Source organism: Copadichromis virginalis, linkage group LG11 (genome assembly GCF_057382275.1).
Source record: "Copadichromis virginalis isolate Kocher_CV1m ecotype Utaka linkage group LG11, C_Virginalis_male_GT1.1, whole genome shotgun sequence".
Lineage (NCBI taxonomy): Eukaryota > Metazoa > Chordata > Actinopteri > Cichliformes > Cichlidae > Copadichromis > Copadichromis virginalis.
In genome coordinates, this window is record NC_140628.1 from 33,373,112 (window position 1) to 33,390,564 (window position 17,453).

The 17,453-nt window shown below is 42.5% G+C and overlaps 1 protein-coding gene across 5 annotated transcripts in view; it reads right to left on the minus strand.

Annotated features, from left to right (window-relative positions):
• Positions 1-17,453, minus strand: part of hormad1 (HORMA domain containing 1) — a 32,891-nt gene that overhangs the window by 6,305 nt on the left and 9,133 nt on the right. Inside the window, exon 16 of one of the 5 annotated variants that reach the window (XM_085472117.1) lies at positions 11,266-11,771. The exons of 2 other annotated variants lie outside the window; for them this stretch is intronic. In XM_085472117.1, coding sequence (XP_085328243.1) covers positions 11,764-11,771 — 8 coding nt within the window. In that variant the 3' untranslated portion in view covers positions 11,266-11,763. Of the gene's footprint in view, positions 1-11,265; positions 11,772-17,130; positions 17,214-17,453 lie in introns of those variants that run through there. 2 more of the 5 variants (XM_085472116.1, XM_085472115.1) reach the window with 2 other exon arrangements.

Consider the following 17,453-nt stretch of genomic DNA (forward strand, 5'->3'; position numbering starts at 1 on the left):
GCTCACGAGCCAATAATGCACTACAGAAAAGAAAAAAATCTACAAAACTTGCAAAAAGCAAAGAAAACATGAGGAGAAATTAAATGATTTCATTTGTTATATTTTCCCTTCGAACAGCATATCAAGGTGTTTAAAACATCTCTCGGACTTTTTGTAATTTTTTTTTATTTATGGGAAGATAAAAGCTTTTATTTTGTGAAGTTGTAAGGGATAAAGTGTAGGTGTGTGCGTGTGTTTGTGTGTGTGTGTGAGCGCACATCAGTTAATATCGATCCGTGCATTTTAAACAGCCTCCTATTTGCCCTACAACTATTTTTCATATAAAATGCAAATATGTCCCTCTGTAATTGGCTCTGCATTCTTTATGTAAATGAAATTATCTGCTGGCCCCCGTCCGCGAGGGGAGAAAAGAAAAAGTGTTTATGCAAAATGGAGCTCAAGGGGGTGCAAAGGTCGATAAGTTGCAACTTGTCTGAGTTTATTCCCCCCCCCCCCTTCTCTGTGCATGTGTCTATTTCTGAGTCAGTGCTCATTACAAGTTCGTAAAAGTTAAACAATTAGCGCTTTCCAATGTTAGTCGGGGAGCAGTGGAAGTAAACGAAGCCCTGCACTCAGACGTTTTCACCAAGTTTTGAAAAATGATTTAAATTTGGTGCTTTAACTGTGCAGGTCGGTCAGAAATTATGTTTTCATGTTCATCACCTTATACTGAGACAAATATGTTAAATTGTAACTGTGTCTACAATTTTTTTTTGTCTAAGCTTTAATTGCATATAGGTGTTGTTGCTGAAAGTGCAGGGGTTTAGTAATAATTAATCCAATTTATTTTTCTGGGGATTGAGTGTTAAGTGGAGGCCAATAAGATGTCACATGAATGTACATGAATATCATTTGCAAAATAAATCAAACCCACTCACACTTCCCCCCCCCCCCCCCAAAAAAAAGGAAAAAAGAAGAAAAAAATAACATTTGTAGGGGGAAAGGACTGTGAAGGTCATTTTCAACCCTTTTCCCTTCCAATAAAAAATAAAATAATATACTTTAGTAATTAGGCAACCAAATAATGTTAAAAAAAAAGAGTTTGGTCTCAGTCAGTGGATTTGTTTTGTTGTCATTTTCCACTTGTTTTCTGATTGGAGATCAGATTAATGCCAGGGCCGAGAGACACATACTTTGAGTGAATTTTAAAAAGATTCCACACAAAGATCACGCATGCTAAAGAAAAACAAGACGCAAGAACAACACATGGCCTAATGTATAATACACACATGCATTTCTGGGCCTGGATTGTTAGCACTGCAAGCTGCAGGTATACATTCACAGCAACACTGCACAAAATACACATTACCGAAAATGTCACCATATTACTGTATGCGGCAAACAGCCTGAGCTATTTTTCTAAATGAGACAACATGCACATGTCCATTTCTAATGAGAGTCGGCTCCCTGGTGAAACACTGAAACCCACGTTCTTCTCTTACATGCAAAATTACTGAGAAACAAGCAGACACACCAACTCAAATGCCTCCGCACAAACATACACATAAACAAGTTTGCATCCTGTTTTTCATCCCTCCCTCTCTTCCTCCATCTTGCCCTTCACACCTTCTGGTCCCTATCGGAATAAAACACGCCCTTTCTCAGGCAACCTTGGTGTGCATCTTAAGAAATCCCTTGTTGCATGCTGCTTAACATGGTCACTAACAGATAAAAAATACCTTTTAAAAAGCATCTACATATTGATCACATAAAAACTCGCAGCTATTTTCGGCTGCGGTAATGCATGCGTTTGCCAAGGCCTGTCAGTCTCTAAGGGTGTGTGAGTGTGTGTCTACGCTAGCTTTCAGGTGTGTGTGTATAAGCTTGTGAGAGTGTGTGTGGGTGTAAAAGTGTGTGTCTACCAGCTGAAAACTGTGTGTCAGCCTATCCAGCCAGTGTAACTTGGTGGGGGATCAAAGGCAGCAGGGTTTCTCTCTTTTTCCTGGTTTTTCCAGTCAGGTTCCCCCCCACCACCACCACCCCCCTCCCTTTTACTTCCACCCCCTCACCACTGCCACCACCTCCTCCTCTTCCTCACCCTCCTCCTCTTCTCTTGCATCCGCTCCTCGCTTCCCTCTCTCCTCCTCTTCCCAATTATTCCCTGATTTTCCTTCCCTGCTCGGCTGTTAAATCCACTCTGCATCCTTTTCTTTTCCCCGGCATCGGCTGCTGCTTCCTCTCCGTCCATCCGAGCTGAGGGAAGGAGTGCGTGTGTGTGTGCAGCCTCATCTGCCTCTCTTTCACTCCCTCTCCCTCTCTCTCTCTCTTCTCTCTTTAATCAGCATGTTAATAAGAAAGGTAACTAATCAATACATTCAATGGCCTGGCTTGGCGATTGATACGATCTCCATCCACCTCCCCCTCGCTCTGTGCTGCTAAACACACACGCACACATACGGATCAACACGCACACACGGACACACAACTGCAGGACTCTCTTGGGTGCAGAGGCCCTTAATGGTAATTTATTCAAGTCATTTTATTTAGAAGGCACATTAATAAACAGCAAAGCCTGACCTAAAATTATGTCAAAACTCTTCTCATGTGTGAGTAATCAGATGTTGGGACGTACACTGATAGTGATTCGAGTGCAGCTGACAAAGAAGTTAAAGAAATGCTCAAATACCTTTGATGCAGGACTTTTTTTTGTAGAATCATTTGGTTGTTAAGAGTGAGGCCTTTTGCTAGTCTCAGAGTCACATTAGTGATTGTGACAGATAAATTCAGGTTAGAGGGTCAGCTCAAAGCAGTGACTTTTAGAGTCATAGCCCTTTTGCCTGATCCTTAAACAAACTAACTCAGACAGTAAAGTTGAGCTGCACTGCTATAAACACACATAACATGCACTCAGCCGCACCCCAAGCCCCACACTCGGTGCTATCAAACACTATTCTTCCACCTGTAAATTAACTCTTCAGACATATGCTTTTGGAGCGTACAGAGTGATGGTGGATGAGAAAATGGTCATGCATATCATAATTTTTTTAAAGGCTGGTTATACATGCACCAAGCAAAGTTGTTCTTTTAATAAGAAAAAGCCCTGATCACGTATCAGCAATTTGGAGGTAAAGTCAAAAGACCTGTTATGTCAATCAATTCTGAAAGAGCAGCTGTTCTGATTTTTCACCATGAAACCTGGCATGAACTCCCAAATACACGCCATACAAACAAGCATCGTCATTTTAAAATCAGTACAAGCATTCTGATCAAGTTGACTAAACTGAAAGCAATTCAATCGTTACATTAAAGTTACAGTGATCTACATGACAAAACACGAGAGTGTGTAACTTTCTCCTGATGAAAGGGGAAAAAAATGCTTTGGAAAACATTCACAGCTGTAGGCAGGTGGACTGAACTGTAGGACTGAATGCTTCTCAAAGACGAGATTGGAATAGAAAAAAAGGTTTTAGGCAGATAATTTAAAACATTTAGCTTGTATTGAACTTTTCATGCTTTTCACTTATTACAGTTTTTGAGTTTTGAAGCTTTAAGGTACCAATCTCTCCTAATAAATGGCTGCCTTTATATCCAGCACTGTACTTTTGCTCTGTTCCATTTGTTCTCATCTTTAACTCTGTCTCCAGCCACCAAGCCCTAAATTCTCCCATTTAAAAAAAAGCCAGTTGCCAGTTGCTGTTAAAGGTATGTGGATATTTGGCCAGGGAGGTCCATGCATCCCTTTAGGGCACAAGATAGTTTGAAATCACAAGGGAAGGGAATATTTAAGAGCTGAATACTCACACAGCTTAGGGCTGCAAACAGAGAAACATCTCGCCTTATACCAAAGCAAACATCCACTTCTATCTCCCTGTCTCTCTCCCCAATATTATTAATAGATAGCAGGAAGGAAAATACACAAGCGCGCACACAAAGACACATAAGTCCTCCCTCCTCAGGATATGGAACTCCAACAGACATGAAAAAACTCAGGCTCCTTCTGAGGAGGACATTAGAGGCATGGCACAGGATGAAGGGAAATCCTTCATACAGGAACAACACAGGCAACTGCAAGAATGCAAGGTGGCCTTTCAGGGCTGACTGAATGGGTTTCTCCCCATGACCCTCACCCCGACACACACACAAGTACACACACAAACCTCCCACCCCCTTCTGTGCTGCTTTTTTGCCTTCTGGTAACTTCTGTCTCAGTGCAAAGCTTACAGTGTGAGGTAGATCCTTTTACATTTGTCTCCCAGTTTATCCCCCCACCCCTCCACCCCCCGTGCTTCTTCTTTTCCTCCTCCTCCTACTTCTGCTTCTTCTTCTTCTCTTTTACCTCCATATCATTTTTCACTCGCGCAGTGGAACAATCGATATGTAGAAAAGCGTTACGGTATCATGTATCATTGTGGAATATGTGATATAGATTATGGTCAGTTCATGTTTACAGTATTTTTCTTTTGTACTGTTTGCCATTTGTGTGTAGCCTGCATTTGACGAAGATTTATAATGCTTTTAAATTGAAGCTTTCGCTGACTGATTATTTAAAACAGAAGACTATATAAGTAAAAACACATGTTCATGTAAGATGTCTTATCATAAACCACAGTTGGAATAAAAAGCTGTAAAACATTCTACTTGCACGCCTATAATCAGTCTGCAGAAAGGAAAAGCACTTTATATTATAAACTGCATTTAAGCCTACAACGACAATGGATAAAAAATTTCACTCCGGACAAAAGGAACTCTGTGCTGCATATTTATATTGGCAGAACCATGACAATAAATTTCTCGACCTCTTCTGCTTGTAAATTGTACATTTCAGTAAATTGCTTTGGCTCTGTAATGAGAACTGTGGTGTACCTTTACTGTGACTGCAAGAAGACAATAACCTCCATTTTCAAATTTAGGCAATATGTTTTAGACAATGACTATCTGAATAGCCCTTTGTTTTCCAAATCAATATTTTCATATATGGTCAACGGCCGTTTTGAAATCACACGGGTGCCATAAATATTTTTCAGGGAATCTATTTTTGCAGAAGATGCTGTGACGTGAAACCTGAAACCTCATAAAAAACTGATCTAACAGCTGCTTTCCAATTGTACTCTGTTTTAATGTATGTCATAAACGTGCATATGGCAACGTGCGTGCAATGATACAGTACATGTTGACCGAGCATCGATCACAGCCGAGCACAACAAATATGCCACACAACAACACTGTGCTCTGATATTGTTTTTCTATATTTCTGCTTTGCCCGAGTTTCGCTGCAAGCTGAGGTCCAATTTCATTGCATTATCTGCATGTCCGGAGTGTCCCAGAGGGGCTGCAGAATGACCAGTGGCCCCACTGACCCTCAGAGCTGCTGTCACCCTTCATCACCCTGCTCTCCATCTTGGATGGTGTGGTCACCTAGCAACCGGGGCCAGAGTTCGCTGCTCATGGACCAGAGGCTATTGGGAAATCAATCGATACGCCTCAGCCCAACCTAGAGAGCTGCCTGCCTGCCTGGCTGGCTGGCTGTCCCCCCTCCTCCCCATACCTTCCCTCCTCACAATCTTCCTCCCTCTCTCCCTTGTTATGGCCAAATGAAGACGATGCAGTTCTCACTTTTCCACACCTCAGTGTACGTGGATATCCTGTTACAGGATAAGAAATGCCTCTGCTTGCCAGGGGCTTGCAGGTCCCGAGGCTGATGTATCTGTCCTGTCAACTGGCCTCCATTTCCACCAATGTTTGGATTGAGAGGCGGAGAGACAGCAATTAATCAAATTTCAGAGGAGCATTTCTCTCCTTTCATGGTATTGGCCGTGAAGAAGTGCTGACCAAAGATTACATTGGTGCACAGTTGCAGCTCACCCCACTCCGCCACCACATTTATGAATTTCTTTCAGCACATTGTGGCACTTTGGTGTTTCTGAGAGCAATAACTCCACCACTCCAATACTCCCTTGGCTCATCTTTTGGATCATTTCCACATGGGTCTATGTGAATCTAATTAGAAGCCTATCAGACATGAACACAAAGATCACTTTCATTAGCAGAACAATGATAAATGTTAAAGGGATTACAAGGTCCCCACTAAAATCAAAAAATGTGATTTTTTTAAGCTCATAAAAACATCTAGAAGGTCAGATCTGTTTAGCAGGACTTCTATTTATGATGGAGTTTCCTCACTGAAATCTTTACAATCAGACTGGGGTCAGCAACCTTTGATCCCCTCTGACCACGTTGGGAGGATGGGGAAAATTCGATCACCTTAAACAGTTCGAAGACAGAGGGCTCTGGGAGAAGGAGAAGACGATGAAAAGATGGGGGAGGACAGAGCTTGGAAGCAGAAGACAGAAGGGGTGGAGACAAAGAAGGAGGGGTCAGGTTAGAAATGACAAGAAACCGGTGCTCATCTGCTGCTCTCTGATCAGAGTCATCAAACTGAGCAGCTTAGCTAAAAGAGAATCCGGTGGTCCATCTGGGGTCCTGTGTGACACCTCCCGTTTCTCAAAGATATCTGAACTATAGTTATCTTTACTAATTTTGACAATGTAAACTCATGAATGTCGCATCAAATGAAAGAATAATTAATTTCAAAACGTAGAATGGTTGGAGCTATTTTGATGCGAAGTTTTGCTGCTTTTTGTTCGTTTCTATTGGGATGAAAAACAAAATTTTTGGAAACGATTTGCTAGACAATGCAAGTTATTTGTGGTGTCTGGAAATGTGTGATACTGATATAACTCATATCTGAAATTCCTTTGTTAAGAAAATCAGAAAAATATATTGAAAAACAAGTAACACTTCAAGCAGTAAATAATCTGTTTGCATTTATTCGCAAAGACTAAAGTTCTTGGAAGTGCAAACATTCAACCCTATTGCATTAAAAAGTAGTTCTGCACACTTAATACTAAACAACAACAGGCAGCTGCAGTGCTCCCTCCCACCTCACTCCGGATTAGGCTGACAGATTTCTTGACTTTTGTTGTTGTCCATCTCTGCAACTAAGAAGATGATTCTACCTCTGTTGTGGGGTTTGCCAGATCCCCAGATGGTCATCCAGCACGTGGCTGTAGGTGGACTGTGAAATGACCCTCCCAGCTGGACACTGTGGCCAGGTCACTGATCTCTTAGCTGCCCCTGACCCCCCTCCTCTTCCTTTTTTTTGGGGCCAGCTGCCATCGCCACAGTCCTAGCCTAATGGTGTTGGATCACCTCCCCTCTGAAAACCCCCCACATCACCGGCTAGCCAGGCCACAGGGAGTGTCCAGATGCCCTCTTACCCTCCCCTCCCTGAATACACTGGACACAGGAGAGTCAGGGGGGTGGGGAAGAGTGTAAAAGGGTGGGCTGGTCTGAGCCTCCCCCCTCAGTAAAAGACAGCAAAAAGGGGAGATGAGAGCAATAGCCACAAGGATGATGACCACATAGGCATGACATTGACACGGACGAAAGAAAAGAACCTTTTAACCATAAAAGTGGAATAGTCGCCTCTGGAAATTGGAGGCGACAGTAAATGCATTTGTGAGTGCCAGGGTGTCTCACTCATTGTCCCTATTACATGTCTCATGGAGGGCAGAGGAGAAGAGGGGGGACAGGCTGAAACTAGACTGGGAAAGGGAGGGGTGATGCTTAAAAGCATTCTCAGTGACATACGCACACATGCAGTCAGACTAGAATACTGTTCAGTTGTTTGCAACTAATGCGCTGCTGCTTCCAGATACTGGTACAGTTGGATGACTTGGCACGGGCTCACCCGGCGCAGAGGGAGGTACGCCTCTGCTGGGTTGGAGTCTGGCTGCCTACTGAGAGAGGGGGCTTCTGGGTTTGCTTGCCTGGAGTAATGTCGATAAATCAATAGGACACACGTCACTGCAAGCCCAGAGAAGCCACATGAAACTGTCATTGATCGGCATAAGGTGGAGTGTGTGGGGGAAGAGGGGTAAGGCAAGGGGGAGGGATGGATAGTGTTGGGATGGGAGGGGTGAAGCTGTGGGGGAAGGAGGATCCAAACATTTGGAGCCCAAGGGTCATCTATTTCCCCTTTACTCCCACTTCCTCTACCCCTAACAATGAAGGCTAGCGCATGGATGGGGTGTCAAAGGTCAGCTCAGTAGCCAGTGGTCCCTGAACAACAGTGTTGAGCCACGTGCCTGTCAATAGTTCGCTGTCACAGCTCACAAAACACAGAATGCCTCTGGTGCTAGAGGACAACCGCTGTGTTGTCCACAGCAGTGCTGCCTTCTACACACCAGCATGCTGTGCTCACGCTCGAGTTTCTCTATGCTGTCATTCAAGCAAATCCGCAGCAGTTTGTGATTTGTCATTCATGACTTCTCCCTCAATGAAAATACCAGAATACACTTGTAAAACAGGGCAGTCTTCAAAGAAATGCACGAGCCGTATGCATTTCATACAACACTCTCAGGAACCACCATCTCCTCCTATGCAGCAATGTCAGCAACCGCAACAGCCAGAAACAGGAGCACTGAGCGTAGCAAGAAGCCACAGCTGATTGCCTTCCCTCCCACTCTGTCTCTTGCTCTCTCCTTCTCAATCCTGCATTTTCAGCAGTAGTTGCAATTGGCGATCAATACAGTATATGATCGACACGGGCCCTAGATCATGATATCTATTCCCTTCTCTAAGGGCTAACCCATCTCAGCGCCATGGCTCTGGAGCCTGTGGTTCAATCGGGGTTAGAAGTTCAGTGCCTGCGATGGTCAGAAAGACAGAGACTCAGTGATCGCCTGGGTGTCAAGTTCTCCTGACAGTCTGTCTGGCTCAGCCTGCTGGGTTTTGATCTGAAGAAAGCTCGGGCTAACCTTGGCCACAGCACCACTCCCACCCTCCTGCCTGTCTTCACTTCTCAGTCCTTTTCAGTATCTACCACGCCATAATTCTCTGCTGTTGCGTCTACAGTTGCTCATGGCGAGCTAATGACCACCACATTGATCATGCCTGCTCGACCTCCAAATTGGGGTCAACAACAAAAGAGGCCAAGTCTCCAGTGTCAGGAAACAATTGCCATTTTCAAACTGTCATTTGTACGTCTTCTTCTGAAAATAACGCAGAACAAGGAACCTGGATTTGTACCCAACATGCCGCAACCTACTTTGCCTTCGAGCGTCCTTCAACCCCCATAAGGAGGGTCACCTAAATCTCCACAGAACCACTATCCTCACTGCCATTTTTCACCACTGATTTCCAGCAAGCTTTTAACCTTTATGTAATTTTTTTAATTGTGAAAGTTGACACCAGACAGGAGCCCCTCGTCACCTTTGCATTCGTTTTTCTGACATTTTCATTATCACGATAGGTATAGGAAATAGACAGGTGCAAAATGCATGGCAACCCTCTGTCCTTGCTCGACCGGTTGCCATGGAAACGGCTGATAGAGTAGGTTATCGATCGCTGTGTCCAGTCCCCCTACGTTCCCCCACCCCCTGTACCGACTTTTTTTCTGCAGTGATGGGCGTGGATCAATAGCCTGTATATTGTATGGTTTTCTCACCATTCGCCCTCCATAATAGCAAAAAACCCCCCAAAAAAAACAGCATAGAGAGAGAGAGAGAGGCAGAATTGTAAAAATGTAAGCGATCATATTTAATAGGAAAGATGAGTTGAAAAAAAAATCAAATCAAGAGAAAAATGCCTGGAGTCTGATGAAATGTAAATACTGTGGAGCTGTATTTGTATTAAGGAAACTGAAAATTCCTACCAAAACAAATAAGCAAGCAAACAAGAAAGACAGAAAGTTGTAGAAAACCTCAACATTCCTCCTGTCCTTCTGTCACAGTCACTTCAAATTCTACCTTTTACTTCTCTCTGGCAGACTATTTTCACATACGTGTCATGCTGCATTTACCCGCATGTTTTTTATTTCAATTTACTGAAATCTTTTTTCATTTAAATTAAGTTTTACTATCAACCATCAGAGAGGTCCAATTCATGTCTTTAAAAACGTGACGATGAATAGAGGAGCCTCTGCAGACCTGGGGGAGCTCGTTTAAATCTCGCCTGAGGGATCCCTCAAGCGAGGGGTCATGGTTGAAGTCATGGAGCAGTAAATTTAAAGGTGGGCACTCCTCAAGGTGTCTCTGTCGCCCCGAGGCACGGTCATCACAATTCCAAGAAAGGTGGAAATAAAAGTGCACTGAGAACACAAAGGCTTTTGGCACTTCTGGAGAAATTAGCCGGTCAGCTCACTGATGGTCAACCACCTTGGCTTAGCTACAAACAGCCCACACCCCCCCTTGGCCCACCCTTCTAAATGACATGATCCCATACATCACTCATCATTCAACTCACCATTTCTCAGTACAGTATTGATATTACACTGACAAATGAATGTGAAACAGGCAGTTTAGATGTAATGAGTTTAGGAAGAAATCTGAAAAGCAGGAGAGCAAAAGTGTAAAGGACATTGCATATATTTTTACTCCACCAGTCAAGTTCTCCTTTCATGCACCACTTCACCTCTCAAAGTTTCACATTTTATAGCCATATTTACAAAAAAAATTGAAGACTTAATACATGTGGATGAGGTTGAGCCTATATGGAGGGTCATATTGTCCATTTTTCTCCTTTCGAACCAAGTTGCACTTATATACAGTCTCTCCCCCTACACACATATGTCAATATGTTTGGTCTTCAGTGGTAGGAATGTGCCCTGAGGCTCCCATATAAAATTAGCAGACCATTCCCATGTTGGCTTCCTTTCATGCCCCCACTTGCAAAGCGGCCGACGCCACTGTATCAATAATTCAGCCACAATTTAGTTGTAGTTGGGCCACATGTTACGGGTCAGTTGTAATGGGTGCTATTGCTACCGGATGCCTGCTCCATCTGATGGGTTTTGCAGGAGGTTTGTGGCCAAATGGCCTGGGTGTCCTATCACTTTTTGACTAATATAGATCTCCATGTAAGTCTGCTGAATTTTGCCAAAAGCATTTCAGAATAATGTGCAATTGCAGGTCATGGTAATACTGTCAAATAAATAAGGTCTATTTTGTTCTTAAGGGTGCAGGGTAAGTTCAATAAACAAAAAAAAAAAGTATATTAAAATTACTACCTTTGTGTGCATTTATTGAAAACTTTTACCATTCTTTTACGCATGTTTTGTTTCCTGATCTGGTTTGCTACAGTTCATCTGGCACAATTAGAAACATATCAGAAAATATGTTAAATTTTGTTTAAAAAAAAAAGAGCGCCTACAGCACCATTGTGCCTATACAACAATAAGGCGGCGTGCATGATCATGTTATATGGATCAATTCATTACCTCAATAATTAAAAACAAAAATCACGCAGCTTTATTGGTTTTTGTAGTAAAGAAAACAAAAAAAGCCCACAGATCAAATAGCTTTCTTCAACATAACATATCTTTAAATGTCTTTTCCCCACGCAGTGGAGAGTTAGCTATATGTGAGGTCATCAAGTTGACAACAAATTGACACTTCAGAACACAGCTCAGCCTAAACAACCACATGAGTGTTTTGAGGATTCATCCATCGAATCCACAGTGGCCTCAAACAAGTCTTGTGGGATCTGCTCCCCCGCATGCATCCCACCAACACTGCTGGATGTCTGCCCTCCTGTCTTAAGCCAGCCTTGGGGTGGTGGAGCTGCTAATCTCACACTATAGCTGAATTGGAAATCCGCATGTGTACGTCCATGTTGGACGGGAGGGAAGGGGCTGGGAGTGGAGAGAAGTGGCTGCCCTTGCACCTTGGTGAGATGAAAAGCTCTCAAAGCCTGGAGAGCAGGAAAACACTGGCAGGGCAAAAGTCAAACTCCTAAGGCCACAGAGAGAGAGAAGAAAAAATCCCAAACTTTTTCTTGTATCCTCTGGCAGATTGTGTGTGGTCAAACTGAGGGCTTAGTGTTAAAACTGAGTTATTGTATATGAAATGTGCATTCAGTGCCACAGAAAACTTCTGAGCAACTTGTGAAAAGCTGCCTGACAGCAGTGACCTGGTTTTGCATTTGGTATTTCACTGTACAGTGAGTTTGACAAGTACAATTTCAGAAATTTTTAGCACAATTTTATTTTATGTTTTTTGCACAAGGTATTGCATCATGTAGTACATTTTTTATTTAATTTTGATAAAAGTTATTGTGAAATGTACCAGAACAAACCTGCAATTATAATTAGGGCTTGAAATGAGATTATTCTTACTCAAACACATGACATTTGAGCACTACACAATATGTATGTGATGCAAGAAAGAGCAACATTTACCTCTTAAAATGCTTGACAAATACATATGTTGTTCTGAATAATGTGTGACACACAAAAGATTCTATTCTCATTGAAATAGCAGCTGTTTTGTTGGGTTTTTTGTTTTATTTATGTATTTTTTGTTTTGCTCCACTTGCTGATTTTAAGTGAACGGGTCTATTTTTCTGAAAAAGGTGATCTCAGGTAAGGATACAAAATATAACCATATACAATACTATCTTTATGTTGCAAATGTGACACAGTGTGCTAACAAACAAAATTTATGCGACATTAACAAAGCATTTACAAGTCAGTGTTACCATAAAGTACATGAAGTTTCCTTATCTGTTTAACTAGTAATGAAAAAGGTTTTCTGTCCATCATTTTTTGTTTTCTTCTTTGTTTTTTAAACAAACATATTGACATATTGATAGACTACGAGAGACTATTGTTGATTGATTGCTTCTAGAATTTTTATTGAAAGAATATTTTAGATTCTGTTTTAATGTAGAGCATCCTCGCCTAAAATTGACATCTGCTTTTTTTGTCCTTATAGCTTGTTAACAGGTTAAAATGCTGACAGACTTACTTCAGAATTGTGTCTGGCTGATCTTTTAATCTAATTCAAAATTAAGATAAATTCATCAGATGCGGGGGAGATGCAAATAAGAATGCCCAAAGGAACTTTTAGTTTTTTACTTTAGTTCCTGTGAACATCTGGTGATCAGAGACCACACTGCTATCACTCCAGCTCTAAAAAAAAATGAACTCAATGTTCTATAGTGTTTTTATTCTGTGCTCATTTCACAAATGACTTCTACATTAATTAACTTGCTTAAAAATGTAAAATTCATGCCCCCAGCTGTGGCAATGTTGACCATAATAATTTCTTTGTCTGTTTTCTGAGTTTTTTCAGAAACTACAGTAAATTCAACCATTTAGAACGATCAATACAGACTCAGAGAAAAAAAAATCCACTGCAGATGCCTGAACAGCCGATGCTAGAGGTTAAGTGTTCCTGAGTACACATCGGGGTATGTGTGCTAAAAAATAAATAAATAATTATATATATATATATACATATATATGAGAGAAAAGCGTAAAGCGCAGAAGTGATCTATGTCCTTAAGCACCTTGGTGTGCTTTGCTGGCTCTCCTGATGAGCTGTCGCTGTAAGTGGGTAGAAAAACACCTCTAAGTGATGTGGGCCTTTAGTCACCTGACCATCACGAATGCCACTGTGGGCCCCTAGCTGGTCCAAGTCTGCATGGCACGGCAACATATTGCGTAGGTATAAGGCAGTCAGTAGTTATTCATCATCCATAATGTTAACGATTACAGCATGTCGATAACAAACCCAGGAGTTAAATGAGTTTGTGCACTCAGCTACGCCTGTGCCTCGGCAGTTCAAGGTCACTCCCTCCCGTCTCTGACAGGAGAGATGATTCCCGGGCCAAGCTGCAACCACACACATCTTGCCTCAAGGTCAAGTGTGCCACTATTTAGAACAAATAGATACATAAAACACTCAATCTTGTGTGTGTATAAGGTATGGGCCAGGACCTTGGGCCGGGATAAAGTTGGCCAGCAGCTCGTATATTTCGTCCTGTACTTGTATTTCAGCTTGACACTTTGTCACCCCACACCCCCTCCACTCACTTTAACGTTTTGAAGTCCCTCTTGTGTGACTGAACGCAAAAAGTTAGCATTGATTCTTGCTATGTTAGAGCTCACCAGAGTGCAATGTGGATGGATCTCGAGCATCTCGGGGTGACAAACTGTGTTTATCATTCAGTCCGTTGGCCAGCTGAATTTAGACTCTGCAGCCTCCTTTAAGCTGCTCGTTCAGACATACCATGACCAAAGCAGCTATTCACCTATGGATGGCTGAAAAAATAAAAACACAGAGGGCCTTTGTGTTTGAGCAGAAGCAGGACACGGCTAGGGCACGTGGTGAGAGGATACACTTGATTTGGAGTCAGTTACCAGCTCACGCCTATCATAATGGACAATGGGGCAAGGGCAAGTGTCTCCCTCTCCTAAGCTTTCCTCTCTCCCTCACCCTGTCTCTTGGCGTGCTTCCCCCAGGAGACACGAGCCGGGGGCTGGGCGCTCTGATGGCCAAGCGTGACATTTAAACCCCTGCCCTGCGGTAGCTTTAGGGGGGCTTTATGGAGTAGATGGGGGGCCACAGAGAGGTCCATCTGAGCACAGTGAAAGAAAAAAGGGGGTACGGGCAGAGGCTCACCCTACAAACCCCCTATTACTCAATGCACACAAACTACTCACCCCCCACCTCTATGCTTCACCCTGCAGAAATCCTCAGTATGTCAGTACGGTGGGGGCTCCATTGTGCACGGGTCTTCCACTGAAGAAAAGGACCCTTTGGTGATAAACAATTCAGCTGTCCACTCTGATCACAATGGGGGCACATCCCATTGCTTTGAGCATCTGTTTCGAGTAGGTACTGGTCCCCTCGCTGCTCAGCAGCGTTGACCATACAAACACGGTGTGCAACTAAATCCCTGAATCTGCTGGCCCACTACCACCTGCTCTCATCCTCCCCTCCTTTTATTATTCCTTATTTGGATCAATACTGTTGACTCCACTGCAGTATCTCTCAAAAGACAAGTTGAATAGCCTTGTGCTGGCTGTTCAGTAGGATCGCATGCTTTTTAAATTGTCTACAGTGTGGCAGCAAAACTGCATGAGCTGATTAAGGCGTGCATGAGAGAGAAGATGCTTTTCTGCTCAGACACAGGGCACAGAGTTATCTATGTAGGCCTCATACGTACAGCAGAGTCCATGGCTACTTATCACCCCCTTGTGGACATTCAGCATACATCATTCCTGCTTTTAAATTTGTCCACTCTTTTTATGGTGAGACTGTTGGTCTATATGGTTACCTGGTTATATGTATGTAAACTTTTTCAATGTTGTTACATACTATCATTTATCAGATTAAATTATTATTGGATGATCCTTTCCACCGCACTGTACCTGTAATGTTTATCTTATTTATGGCAGAAGGGCAGTGTTTACCCAGCAACGCTGCCCTTCTGCCACACATAAGGAAAACAGGAAAAGGACATCTCGTCCTTTTACTGAATTACTTCAGACTGTGGGAGAATGAACATGAGATTCATGTAAACATGTGCAACACTAATACATTTTTAAATTAAGGCTGTTGGGTTTTTTTTTTTTACATCTTGTAAAGTTGTTTTGAGTATTTGCTTATTTATATCTATTTGTAACACTTTAAAATCAAAGTGATCTGCATTTTTAATTGTTTCAGTTTCTTTAATTTGTTTTAATGTCTTTTTATCTTACATTTTATAAAATTGCTTTGCTTTAGCAGAATGCACGTGAGTTTCTACTTATTATGCAGAAGGAATTATTTCAATAATATATATTAAGATACATTTTTAATCATATTAACCAATAAAACTGTCTGGAAAGTCCTGTTTGCAACTCTCTTTCAAATTCGGAAATTCAAAGTTCAAAATTTTCAAGGAGAATCGGTGAAAGGCAGTAAAATAAGGCAAAGAAAAAATACTGCGAAGCAATAGTAATAGTATTAATAGTAACATTAATTATAGTGATCAAGAATACATTGAGATATGGTTCACTGTTTTATGTGGTTTTCCAGAAGATACGTGAATGACACGTTTTCTGGATTTCATCCAATATCTCTGCCAACTATCTGATTCCAAGGGGTTAACTGTGAGCAGGGCACTCTGCTGGGGAAGCGCTAATCAGCTCGGAAACATTTGCTGCCCTTCTGGCAAGGTCAAAAGGGTCACGGTCCCTGGGCTGGATGTCCACTCCATCCTGTGCTCCTCCCCCATTGCTGTAAAGCCCAGCCTCCCCTTGGGGCCTATAGGCCCTGCAGGCACAATCACTGCAACGCCACTATAGGCCCACAGAAGCTGGATTTAATCTATATGGAGCCCTGGGATGGACTGCGGCTGTCTGTCCATCAGCCTGTCAGTGTGTCTTGCCTTGACCGTACATAAGCAGCCATGGACCAGAGCTATCGACTTAGACAATCCGAACCCACATTTGTGATTGGTTTGCAGAGCCATCCGGTGGGCCCCTCCTGCTGTTTGACCAGGTGATTGATCTGTTAACACTGGCCACTGGACGTGTGTCTCTGAATTTAATTTCAGAATTCATTTCTGTGGGACGTGTGTGTACAGAAATGATGTAGAGTCCCAGGATCAAATGAAGGATTGATGGTTTCATCTGATATCTAAGTAAAAATGCAATTTAGATTTCTTTTCCACCCTTTATCATTAGATATTTGGAACGTGCCTAACAGGAACACTGACCAACCCTTAAAGCATGGCCTTATATCATTCTTACAATTTTAACAAAAATGTGAACAGTGTCTGCGTCTCTAAGCATTAAAGTCTTGAATCACCAGAGGTTAACCCCTTTGAGTGAAGATAATTTCTCAATATTTTTATTTGTCAGGCCATTATATTTTCCAGGCCTTGAGGCATTTTTTCTTTGTAACAATATCTCTACTATAACTGAGATACTGTTTATCAACAATACATGAAAACACCTGTAAAGAAGCCTTTGTTGTCAAGGCATTTCATCACTTATCAACAGCAAGAGAATCTCCTGCTGTTAAAATAATAAAAATGCTGAAAAGGGCACTAAAGTCAGGCTGAGAGGTTAGGTAACCCTGATTCATTTCACAGCTCATAAAGAGCACCAACGCATCGGTGAGTGGGTATTGTCCACCATGGATTTCCCAGTCCATTCTGCTTTATGCTTCTCTGTTTTCAGAAATGCCCATAAAACACAAAGACTATGAAATAAATGTGACGACCAAGACAATGCCTGAGTTAGGAAGTGAGGGCTGATTTGATGGAGTCTCTCTTTCTCCACTCTGGCCTGCTGCAGACGTGGGGAGAGGGGGCAGGCTGCTTGGATATGCATCACAAAGGCTTCCTGCAGTATTGATCTGCAGTGGGTTAAGGCAGTCTATCAGCAAATGTCCCTCTCTCTGGGAAAAACAATAGATTAAAAACACACAGCTTGCAGGGCGGGAGGCTGCTGATGGGCCCTTATCTGGGCCCAAAGGTCACTGTGTACAGATATAATCCACTTTCACTTAACAGCTTCATTTAAGGCACCTCGCATGCAAATGGTGGCATTTCAGGGTCTATTCAAAGACTGAGGTTTTGTTTTTCCAAGAGGCAGGCAGGGTTTTTTTAAACATTCTTTCAGAGATGGGTTGAAAGTG